At 42.6% G+C, this 13,010-nt stretch overlaps 1 protein-coding gene across 2 annotated transcripts in view; it reads right to left on the bottom strand.

The window, feature by feature from the left end:
* Window positions 1-4,994: 4,994 nt before the first annotated feature.
* Window positions 4,995-13,010, bottom strand: part of LOC140399997 (factor associated with metabolism and energy-like) — a 35,677-nt gene continuing 27,661 nt past the window's right edge. For both annotated transcript variants that reach the window (XM_072489501.1, XM_072489496.1), the window contains one exon: window positions 4,995-6,119. In XM_072489501.1, coding sequence (XP_072345602.1) covers window positions 5,884-6,119 — 236 coding nt within the window. In that variant the 3' untranslated portion in view covers window positions 4,995-5,883. The remainder of the gene's footprint in view (window positions 6,120-13,010) is intronic.

Below are 13,010 nucleotides of genomic sequence, written 5' to 3'. Positions count from 1 at the left end.
GTAGCTTTCAACTATACTTTCCAGTACCAGATTGGGACACAAATCACTAATGGTGATGCATTAAGTCACATGCCCCTGCCCAAGAGCATTCTGCCACCACCTGTACCCCAGAAGATCATTCTGGCTTTAAACTTCATGGACATCCACCGGACATATCCACAACTGGACCCAAAGAAACCTGGGGCGGGATTCTTTCAGCCCAGGGCGGGCTGGAGAATCTCCAGGGCGGGCGCAAATCGCACGACGCCGCTCCGCCAGTCCGCCGATTCTCCGGAGAGCGGAGAATCGGCGCCATTGGCACTGGCGGTCGGGGGCCACTCTACGGGGCCTCCCCCCCCCCAGCAATTCTTGGCCCGGGATGGGCCGAGCGGCCTACAAAAAACCCGAGTCCCGCCAGCACCGTTCACATTTGGTCTCACCCGGCGGGACCTCGGTGTTAATGGATCCGGGGGCGGCCTGATTGGGATGGGGGTCTGACCCCGGGGTGGGGGGGGGGCCCCCGCTGTGGCTTGGACCGCAATCCGGGCCTACCAATCAGCGGGCCGGCATCTCGGGCTGAGGGCTTCTTTTGTTCCGCGCCGACCCCTGTAGCCCTACGCCATGTTGTGTCGGGACCGGCGTGGAGAAGGGAGCCACCGCGCATGCGTGGTAATCACGGCCGTCCAACTGCACATGCGCGCGTTGGCACCGGCCCCACTGCGCATGCGCAGACCCGCGGCGCCCATCTGACGCCGAGATCGGCAGCTGGAGCAGCATGGGTCACTCCAGTGCTGTTCTGGCCCCCTGTAGGGGTCAGAATCGCTGCTACTGAGGCCATGTTGATGCCGTTGAGAAACGCGACGGCGTTTATGACGACATCAACACTTAGCCTCAGGATCAGAGAATCCCACCCACTATTCTTTCAAAGATTAAACAAATGATGTAGACTGGGTGGCGTAACGAGAAGTCCGAACAGCTGAGGCCCCACTTCATTCATCAAGGCAAGTTAAGATGTGGAGGCAGCGTGATTCTGTGGGGATCATGGGTGGTCTTCTTGCCTCAGGCCAGGGGGTGCCTCCTTCAAGGGCTACATAATGCCCATCCAGAGCAGACAAAGATTGGCGTGCAACTAGATAAAGCCATTGAAGAACTAGTACAACAGTGCCACACTTGACAAATGCAACAATCTTTGCCACCTTCCGTCACCCTTCACCATTAGGAATGGGCTGGTTGCCCATGGGACAGAGTCCACATGGGCTATGTTGGCTTGTTTATGGGCAACATTTTTTTTTTGGTGCTGGTGGATGCCCACTCTGCATGGCTATTCCAAGAGTTGCGGCCACTACCAAGGCAGCTACAGTAGATGCCTTGCACCGAGTGTTTGCCTTTCATGGGTTTCCCGAGTCAATCCCTTTACTGGCGATGATTGCCAGGTTTTTGTGCGAGCAAATGGCATGCAACAACCTTCCAAAAAGTAGCATTTTTAAACTCTCTCCAAAATGACTATCATGCTGAAGAATTCAGCATGAATTCAAGTGTGTCCGGACATCCAGAATTGCAGCCGTAGTTTTTCCTCGTTGCCAGTATAAAAGCTTCAGGAGACCCGAGAAGGTGACCCAAATATAGGTTTATTTTCCAGTCAAAAGAAAAGCACAAGGGCTTCCCCCTATCACCCAGCATTGAACGGTCTGGCTAAGAGGGCCAATCAAACCTTTAGGAATGCCATGAAAAAGCAATTTGGTAAACCACTTTGCTTGAGTTGGCTAATTTTTTGATGCTGTACAACTCAACCCCTCATTTAACCACAGGGGTCACACCAGCTGAGCTGCTCATGGGCTGTTGGTTGAAAACCCGATTGGGTCTTAGGTTTACAAATTTGGCGGTGAGGAAGTACGCAAGTCAGGCCTCCCAGAAGAGTCAGAGAAGAGGGGCAACAGGGCATTCCAGGTGGGAGACACCGTTTTGGTCTGTAATTTCACTTCAGGCCCACCTTGGTTGGATGGATGGTTTGTGGCCCAGTCAGGGCTGGTGTTTTACATGGTCAGTGTTAACTGGAAGACCGTCAGAAAGCACATCGGCCATTTGAGGAGTGGAGGGCTGATAACCTCCAACTTAGAGTCAACAAATCCAGCTAATATCGTGAACACTCCTGTGAATCTGTCCAGCCAAGGGGAGCCAGAGACTTCTGATTCTGCTCAACCAGCTGCACCTTTTGAGGCCGGTGAGGTCAGTTCGCCTGTCGCTGAGGTGGTGCCTCCTGAGGTCACTCAAGAGTGCTGGGCTTGTGGCAGGGCTATGGAGGTCCAAAACGACCTGGAGGTCGCCGTACCGATCAACTTTTTTTTCTTTCCCCTGTTGCCTCTGTTAACATTTGTAACTTCTGAATATAGTTTTTAGGGTTGTTGTAATTAGGACTTAAGTGGGGAGGGATGTGGTGGCACAGCCCTTTAAGGGGGTGGGCCCCATGGACCAGGTGGCCGTCTTGAGGCCAATCACATGGGGGTGTGCGAACCCTGGCCAATAGGGAGTTTGCGCAGGGCCCTGGGAACAGGACCCTGGGCAGTGTTCAGACTGTGTTGTGTGCCTTTTACTTAACTGCCTTTGCCTTTCATCAATAAACCCTCTACTAACCACTGGAAGCCTCCAGTGTATGTCTTAAGTGACCACAGACACCTACCAGAAAGGAAGATGGTTGTGGTTGTTGAAGCTAATTATCTCAGCCCTGGCTATCGCTGCAGGTGTGCCTCAAGACAGTGTTCTAGGCCCAAACATCCAGCTGCTTCATCCCTCCCTCCACTGTAGGATCAGAAGTGGGCATGATCACTGATGATTGAACAGTGTTCATTTTGATTCGCAACTCTTCATATAATGACGAGTCTGAATCTGCATGCAGCAAGATCTGGGAAAAATTCAAGTTTGGGCTAATAAGTGGTAACATTTGTGTCATACAAGTACACAACAATGGTCATCTCCAACAAGCGAAATTCCAACCATCTCTATTGAACATTCAACAGCATTACCATCACTAAATCTCCCATCAAAATCCTGAGGGGTTACCACAGAGCAGAAAATTAATTGGAACAGCCAGATAAATAATGTGGCTACATAGTTTAGTAGCGCACCTCCTTACTCTGCAAAACCTTTTCACTGTCTTCATGGGACAAGTCAGGAGTGAGATGGAACACTCACCACTTGGCTGATCAGTGTAGCTCTAACAATACTCAAGAAGCTCAACAACATTCTAGACAACACAGCCTAGTTGATCAGCACCCCAGAGACCACATTAAATATTCAGCTCCTCCACCACTTTGGCAGTATTGTGTACCATGAATAAAATGCAAAGTAACAATTTGCCATAGCTTCTTCAACGGAACCTTCTAAACCCACAACCGTTACCATCTAGTAAGGCAAAGCTAACAGGTACAAAAGAACACTGCTATGACTATGTGCCAGGGCTCAAACTTTCTTTCCATTTCTCGATTGATCATAAGAAGGCTTTTGTCATTTATAAAGGTGAAGATTCAGTATTTGGACTTAACCATTTATGTGCAGGTTGCAAAAACTCATTTCAACAGGCTTTGAGTTTAAATGCACAGGGGCTTGTTTTTATTATGTTACAAACCTACTCCGAAAAATAAATTTTTAAAAATAGTTTAAAGGGTAAGCATATGTCCTGATCCTTGTAACACACTCTCACAATTGTGCAAAATTACAAATTATCCAGAAGAGGTACATTTTGGCAAAATTAAAATTAAATGATAAAGGCACAAAAATAGTCACTGGTGTTTGTGGCTGAGGCAGATTATTTCAAGGTGGTCTTGAAATTTCAGTCGTGTTGAGATCTATGTTAACTGCAATTTTGGAGAAAGGTGTCTGGACTATTGGAAATGTCTCTCTCTTCACACTCCCTTAAGGGTGATTGGTTTGTTTTTCACCCTCACCTTGGAATGTGGCTTGTATTTTTAAGCAGTTTCCTCATCTGTCTCAATTCATGTTGCAAAATTTTCAGTCGGTTGAAAGTTGGACAATCATATTTTCAAAAAATAGAGATATTAGCCTCCTGACACAGTTCTCATCCAGTTACATCCTGCTAACTAACCCTGCTTGATCTAAGGACTGCACATGGTCTTTACTTCCGGTGGCAATGCCTTGAAAGATGTTCCCTAAAATACATGGCCTTCAAAGTTATTTAATGTACAGATGTGTGGCTTAGGGTCAATTGACAACATGGGGTGGGATTCTCCAGTCCCCCAGTTGCGTGGTTCTCAGCAGCGCACCATTCGTTGGTGGTGGGATTCTCTCTTCCCACTGCCTGTCAATGGGGTTTCCCATTGAAGCCACCCCACGCCGTCGGTAAACCTGTGGGCGGGGGTGCGCTGCCAGCGGGAAGAGAGAATCCCGGCGACTGGAGAATTCCGGCCATGATCTCACAATGCCCCCAAGGATCCCACACCTTCAAACTGAAATAATGTTGTTTCTTGATTGATAATTCTATTACAACCAGTATAAAAATTAAGCATATAATTAATCAAATATAATTTTAAATGTACAAAAGTAATTTACATTAGTCGGAGCACCAACGGATTCACTGGTTTTCTTATTATTTCTAATTTTTTTATGTGGTTCTTCCACCATCTTGCGACATAGTGATTGTGGAGCTCACAAGTCAAACATTGGGTCTGGTATTAATGTTGTTATATGCTGCAGTAACAAGCCTTCAAATTATAAATTAAAACTGAAGTGATTGTTTCTGTACAGCAGTTAACCTTTCCCTCGAGGACATACAGAATTAGGTGTAAACGATTGGAATGGACAGAATTATACTTGGTGTGTAAATTTGATACAATAAACCTACTATTCATTCAGGTGTCAATAAGAACCAGATTATTCATTGTGCTAGCAGTCTCTTCATCCTTCAGTCTCTGATGCAGTTTTCCATTCAATGAAACACTCTTCATTGATCACATGGCAGAATAATTATGATCAATACAAAAAGAGAAGATACAAGGTCAACATATTCTTTCCATGTTTATTATTACTCAGGCATTGAAACAAAAATGGAGCTAAATTTGATAGCTTCCCAAACCATGTGTGGGGATTGTGATGCATGGTTAACAGAGTTAATGTTGCGAGTTCAATGTGAATCTTTTGCAGAACAAGTAGCCACCAGCTTGGGTACTGGCATTCTGTGTAATTTACAGGGCAGCATAGAGGTGGGATCTGTCTGTGGTGGGACACCAGGCACAAGTGGCCTCCAGTCAGGGCAAGCATAGCGTAGATGTCAGCTCACCAGAGGACAAGATTGCACATGAGTTCTGCTGCAGATGACTGAGATGGGACAGCTTACAGAAGGAGGCTAAGACGTCTGCACAAAATGCTAGGCTCATTGGGAAGCCTGTGGTTATGTTAATTAGCACAGAAAGGTCCAGCAATAACTTGGGACAGGACTTCACTTTGAGAAGCGAGAGTGAAATGTGGTTACCATTCAATAATGCATGCAACAATGCGTGGCAAACTGCAAGCTGGATAGATCCAGATGCATAAAAGTTAATTGCCACGGTACCTTCATGGCCAATGGCTATGCTGACCGTGTCCTGCTCTGAGCTTGCAGTTGTGGCTACAGTAGTTGGCAAATTTAAGTAAAGACATGTTTTGAAGCACGGATATCTCACATATTTGTTTTCACTGGTTCTCTGAAAGGAGAATTTCTCCCTGAACACTCTGGACAGATATGGCTTCCTGCTGAAAGCCCTTCTCTCCTGTTTCCAACATCCAGCAACTTGTCTTGCTCTGCATGGCCTCTGTTCATTCGCCAAGTCATGCTGTATTCCAAGGGAAACTGTCAAGTATTTCTGCAAACCTATTGCTTGAGATGATTTGGATCAGTTCAGTTCAACAGAAAAGCTATAATTCTTGATCAAAGAATTCATCGAACACCAGGATTCGTTCAGTCTTGGTTCTCATCAGTCTATGCTGTGACTGTCTGTTATCATTCATCCAGCAATCCAAGGACTCATTGCTGAAGCTGTTACTGGAATCATTCCATGGCGTCTGATGTTTTACAAGTTGTTGCGGTATCCTAAAGTGATTATTATTATTGATAAAGAGCATTGGTGAGATCAATTCATTCCAAGGATTATCTAAAATAAAATAAAGAGGATTAACCAAAACATAATTAGCTTGTTATTTTGTTTCGAAAAAACAGATTGATCTTTTAAATCTTTGAATATCAGGGTGTAGATTTTCTGCCTCATTATCCATGAGAATTGCTCAATTCCTGAAACAGAAATCGAGACAGTCAATGCGGGTTCTGGAACATAGCACGCAAACAAATTCAAGTCCAACCCCCCCCCTGAGCTGTGTCAATGTTATTTTTAAATGGTCTAATTGGGCAGGAGTTGCCTGCCTGGCACTAATGGCAAAGGCAGGCAGAGGCCATGTTGTTGGAGACTGCCTCTGCCTTGCCAATAAAGTGGACAACTCCAAAGCAAAATGGACGAGAAGGGTAGGAGCTGCATTCGTGTCAGCGCTCATTAGACTCAGAGTGAATTTAAAAACTAATGCAAAGCAATTTACCAGGATGCCGTGGCAACCCCGACAGCTGTGCACAAACTTACACAAGAATATTTGAGCTCACCGAAGCTCATTAAGAAATTCTTATTTGAAACAAATACGCCCCTTAATGAGCTCCTTAAGGAGTTTAAGCAGCGATTGTGCTTTCTATTCCTTGACCCACCAACCCTTTCAAAATTCAAAGCTGTCCCAGAAGCATCAGGATCCTGAGATGACATCTAGGATGCAATTTTTAGTTCCCATCCGCACCGAGTCCTGATTCAATAACCCTTTGGAAATTGAGCCCCCAGTGTCAGGTCTACATCTACATTACTAACCCAGCATTTCAAGGACAAACTGATGCAATTAATCTTGCGGCAGCAGTAGGTGCCTTCGTTAGAAGGGCGTCCGAAGCATCTTGGGAATAGTCGTTGCGTTTGAAACCTCCATGGAATTGAGAGTCTCTAAGATCCTTACAGCAGGCACCCAAATGGTGGCAAAGGAGCCAGCATTTCAAGGACCCTTCCTACTCCCCATTTCTGGAGTGGACGGTGATCTCAGGGAAACTCAAATGAAAGGGCAGAGCCTAGCATCTCTAAGTCCCAGCCTAGTTTGTGTTTTTCTTCACCATGCTCCCACTGGATTTACTATTGGACTGTGCATGTTTGACACCTTGCAGTCTATAATACAGGATGAAATTAATGAACAATCAGAAAAATCTGGATCAGTGAGGGACAACACAAATTTTCTTGAATATTTTTAGGACATCACAGTGCACAAAGGGAATATAGTGGATGTGCTGTATGACTTCTCAGAAGAGATTTGAGAAGCTGTTGCATAAGAAATTTCAACTAAAAAAACCATCCAGACACGGCATTAAAGAAAATGTTGCCACTAAAATAGAGAAATAAGTTACAAGACAGAAAGCAAAGAAGAAAAGGTAAATAGATGTTTTGAAATTTTCAGGATGCAACTATTGGCATGCTGCAAAATCTCTTCCCTGTAATCACCCAGTTATTAGTCATATAAGTGATTTAGACACAAGAGAAAAGTTTGTTGATATGAACTTAGGCCTTGAGGAATGTTGGAGATGCAGCAGGACAGATAGGCGGTAGAAACCTAAACCAGGAGAAATTAATAGGGAATGCAAAACTACGCCACATGAGAAGATTCTTAACAGAAATTTGAGGATGTAGATATATAGGTACAGATTTTCACAGATGTGGCAACTTCATAAATGATCGGCGGGACCCGGATACGAAAGTCCTGCCCTATTTCTAACATGTAATTTTTGCTGATAGGGGAAGGGATGGGGTGTGAAGGGGAAGGGATGGGGTGTGAAAAACACAGAGAAACCTAAACTCAGCAAAGTCATTTGTACTCAAGTGTTGAATTCAAACAGATCACGTTGGCTCTTACAAGGGCCTTAACCAGCAGTGCAGGAGTCAGAGATTTATGCAGTAGGCATAAACGCTCTTTAAGGTTGATAAGGTCTGTCATGATCCAAACTTATTTAAATACCTAGCACTTTGAGCATTGCATATAGTATCAAAACAAGTAGGTGATGCCAAACTTGTAAAAGAAATTGGTTGGGCCATTGTTGGGAATGGTTGTATAATGGTAATGTTACTGGACTAGTAATCCTGAGATCCAGTCTAACGCTCCAATGAAAGGAGTTCATATCCCACCACGGCAGCCGGTGGAGTTTAAATTCAATTAGAGAATTAATACATTCGGAATTAAAAAGCTCAGTAAGGATGATCATGAAATTACTGGATGATTGCAAAACAAACATCTGGTTCAGCAATGGCCTTTAGTGAAGGAAATCTGTGGTCAGTGTGGCAGCACGGTAGCATAGTGGTTAGCATAGTTGCTTCACAGCTCCAGGATCCCAGGTTCAATTCCCCGCTGGGTCACTGTCTGTGCGGAGTCTGCACGTTCTCTCCGTGTCTACATGGGTTTCCTCCGGGTGCTCCGGTTTCCTCCTACAGTCCAAGGAGGTGCGGGTTAGGTGGATTGGCCATGCTAAATTGCCCTTAGTTTCCAAAAAATGTTAAGTGGGGGTTACTGGTTACGGGGATAGGGTAGATACGTGGGCTTCAGTAGGGTGCTCAATGTAATGGCCGGTGCAGACTCGATGGGCTGAATGGCCTCCTTCTGCACTGTAAATTCTATGATTCTAGTCAGGCTTACCGGTGATTACACACCCAATACAATGGGGTTCACTCTTAACTGCCCTCCAGAAGAGCCAAGCAAACAACTCAGATGTATCAAACCACTCCAAGGTCCAGCTACCGATTTCCAAATTATTTCAAATAATGTTTCCCAAGCTTCAGTAATTTTTCACAAACTTATCTGCAATACTGCAGATATCTTTCTGGCCTCTTATGATCCAATGTCTTTTTAATTATCTGTGACTTCACTGAACAGTAATTTGTTCTGGTTCCCAGTTTCCTCTGCTGCCTTAACTCCAGACTTCTTGGAAACTTCTCTTCATTTCTTTTGTTTCCTTAACTAGCTGCTCTTCAGATCTCTGCACTTGTTTTCTCAACCATTACTCCATGGTACGGCTTTACTTCTAGAAAAGCTGAGAGAGATGTTCCCTCTTTAGCCTTTTGAAACAAACTGCTTCTAGCAAAGCTGTGAGAGCTGCCTTCTCTCTCACTACCTATCGTCAACTGCAATCAAATTAGCTAATCTAAAAGTTAAAAGCATCTTCACAGAGACCGAACAAGCCCCCAGTTGCTAATCAACCGCTGCTGGTTTATTTATTCTTTACGCTGCAGCCCTCTCTAAGCACAATAGAATCACAGTTGTAATTAGATCAACCCCCACACATACAAACACCTTCGTCCAACTTAATCCAACTGTAGGTCTTACCCTTCAAGACACAGAAACATTAAATTAAACCCATTTAAAACCATACCTTATTTCTAATGTTTACCAATACAGATATAAATTCCTTAAAACTACCTTTAGTTTTCTAATGCTCCCACTTTGAAAGAAGAAAACCTTGATAATCATGAAGAATACTTTACACCGATGTTACATCCATTATACACAAACTTATCATAAATATCTAACCATCTAACTTATTACATCATAGAAGTATAGTTTCCTTAGTTCACAATTACACATGTTATAATATATAATTACAATGATTTACCTAAAACAAAGACAATGTGCAAGATGTTCTGGCTGTTCATGCCAACGGGATCTTCCGGTCTCGCTGAAGGCACAACCCCGCTGTGGGTTTCCTGGCAACGTGGGGTGGATTCAATGGAAAATCGCATTGGCATTGGTGAGACTGGAAGATCCCACTGCCAGCCAATGGCAGGCTGCCTTGTGCCTCCAAGAATCATGTCAAGGGGAGGCCAGAGAATCTCACCAAATAATGTCAATAGGATAATCAGAATCTATACATGGTAATATTATCATACTCAAGTCTTGTGTTTCATTTTCTTCTGATTTCCAGTTTTCACTCAGGAAATAATGTTTCATTCATTTATACAGTGCAATTGTCCTTTTTATCACTTGTAGGCATAGTTCTAATCACAAGCCCACTTTCCAAATTCACATATAGTAAATTCGTATTCCGATTTAACACAGTCAAAATGCTATTTTTGTGCGTTAACATCTCTTTTCTTCTCTTGTCAAAATCTCTTTTGACAAGTAGGGGCTGATTTAGCACAGTGGGCTAAACAGCTGGCTTGTAATGCAGAACAATGCCAGCAACGCGGGTTCAATTCCTGTACCGGCCTCCCGAACAGGCGCCGGAATGTGGCGACTAGGTGCTTTTCACAGTAACTTCATTGAAGCCTACTTGTGACAATAAGCAATTATTATTATTTTAGCTGTTTCAAGAGTGTTGTCAAGATGCTTATGTTCATTCAAAATAGTTTTGTTTATCCTTTGAACTTTTTATGATCTTGTTGTTTCTCCAAGTCCCATTTCAGACTAGTTATTTTTAATACTGTTTCAGCCGTGTCAATTACTTCCTCTTTCTGAAATGTCATAATTCATTCTAATCATTCAGCTTTTTGCACAATTTCTGAACTATCTCAGTCCAGTTGGCAAACCATTCACTTACCTTTCTTCCAAAAACTACCTCTTGTGGAGTGTCACCGACAAGCATTTTAAAATCAGATTCCCTGGTCACTAACTCAGAAAAATCATTTTGCAATGTCAGCACTTCTGGTTGACAATTCAAACGTTCCAATTTTTCAAGTACATCATTTGTTTTCTTACTGCCTATTACTGACTTTGATACATCAGTATTATTACTTGGATCAGTTCTTTGCTCAACTGTATCAGTATTCAACAGTGAGTTTTTATTCACAGGAACAACTTAAATTGTGACACTCTATACCATCCACCGTCTCCTTCATTTTGCATTAAAGTTCAAAAATCTGATTGTTATTCTCACTATGAAGTTCTAACAGTTCATTAGTTTTGTAGTTAATTCAACTTTCAACCAATTATTAACTTCCTGCAATACAAATTGTATCATCGACCACCATCAATGATTGATCTATTCCTGTCGGTTTCAAAATTTTAATTTGATTACTTTTGAAACAAAACATTCAGAACCTCCAATAGCCTGACTTCCTTCAGCAGTGCTCAAATCATGTTCTGAACTATCTTGAGGCCGATCCCCCTTTCCCATTGATTCTGAAAGAGCATGTCCCACCTGTACCACTGCTACAGTTTGAACAGCCATTTATTTTTCTTATGCTTCTTTTTCTCCTACTGCAACTGATCTTCCATTCAGTTTCCAACAATCCTCCCGAATATGTCCTACTTGGAAACAATGGAACACTTGGGCCTCAAAATGTCACTTCCACCCTCAGCGCCTTCCCTTTTGATTTAAGGTGAAATTTCCTGACCATTCCCAACTATTCCATCTCTTTCTTGACTATTTGTTTTCTTTTCTCCTTCCCACCTTCTATCCTTCTTTGGTTTAAAAGGAAAGCGGAAAAAAGGTTTGATTCTGTGGACCAACTCAATCATCAGCTCGCTCTACTGCTGTTTTGCAGTTTGATCATATATGTTCCTCAACATGTGTACTAATAATCAAAGGAAGTGAATCTTTACATTTTTCCGAAAGAATCACCTCGCTAAAGGCTACATATGATTTCTCGATCTTTAATGCCTGTGTCCAATAGTCAAAATTATTTTGCTTCACTCTCTCAAATTCTGTATGATTTTGTCCTGGCTGTTTACTTGCATTTTGAAAGTCTGTCTGTACGCCTCAGGAACAAACTCATATACACTAAGGATAGCTTTCTTGACTATATCATAATTTACAGGTACCTCTTCTGACAATGATGCATGCACCTCACTAGCCATACCTACCAATCTACTTTGTAAAAGTAATGTCCAAATCTCTTTAGACCACTTCATCTGTTTAGCTATCTTTTCCAAAGAAATAAAGCATGCTTCCACATCCTTTTCTGCCACTGTTAACTTCTCCATTTCCAATTTCCAATCTCCTTTGAAAATCTATCTTGTTGTCTCTTTCCTGCATTTCGAGCTCAAGTTTTAAAAAAATTTCTACTTCTTTTTGTAATTGAATTTTAGCCAATTCAATCGCCTCACTTTTCAAAGAACCTGGTCCATCTGACAACTCTTGTACATTTAAATACATCATTATGCTTTCAATAATCTCAGCATTTAACAAAACTGAAGTCAATGGGAACCGAGAATAAAACTCCCCACTGGCTGGGGTCATACTTAACACAAATGAAGGTTGTGTTTGTTGGAGATCAATCATCTCAGCCCCAAGAGATGAAACCAGCCAGATTAATCAAAGAGCCATAATTGCAGACAATTAAAGAATAAGAATTCATCAATAGATATATTAATAAAGTTGGTAATATAACATGTAACACAAAGTTTGTTATGTTTTATTAATTATACATAATTAACACTTGATTTTAAGTACATCGGTTTTGGGATTATCACTTCACTTTTCAGCCTGGTCAACCTATGGAGATGTGAGAAGTCTGTTCAATTGTTAAGCTTTCAATTGTTAATTGAAAATTTGCTTCTCATCTTTCTGACCTGTTACCTTCCTGACTATTAATGGTTAACATACCTTTTGAATTCACCATTTAAGTTGCTAATTCTTGCCAGGTGGTTAAGTCTTGTCAAACCTGATTTGATTTACAATTGGGGAGTTACTGCAAAAGGCCTGTATCCCATAAATTAACTTAGATTCTTCACCAATGATCTGGCCTTCATCATAAGGTCAGAAGTGGGCATGTTCACTAATGATTGCTCAGTGTTCACTAGCATTCACAACTTCTCAGACACTGAAGCAAACTCTGTTCACATGCTGGTAGATATAAACAAAATTCAGGTTTGGGCTGGAAATTGGCAAGTAACACGTGTCAGGCAATAACTATCTCCAACAAGGGAGAATTTAACCATCTACCCTTGCCATTCAATGGCCTTACCATCACTGAATCCACCAGTTA

This window comes from Scyliorhinus torazame, chromosome 2, assembly GCF_047496885.1.
Source record: "Scyliorhinus torazame isolate Kashiwa2021f chromosome 2, sScyTor2.1, whole genome shotgun sequence".
NCBI classification, from domain to species: Eukaryota; Metazoa; Chordata; class Chondrichthyes; order Carcharhiniformes; family Scyliorhinidae; genus Scyliorhinus; species Scyliorhinus torazame.
This window is presented reverse-complemented; position numbering and strand designations above follow the sequence as displayed.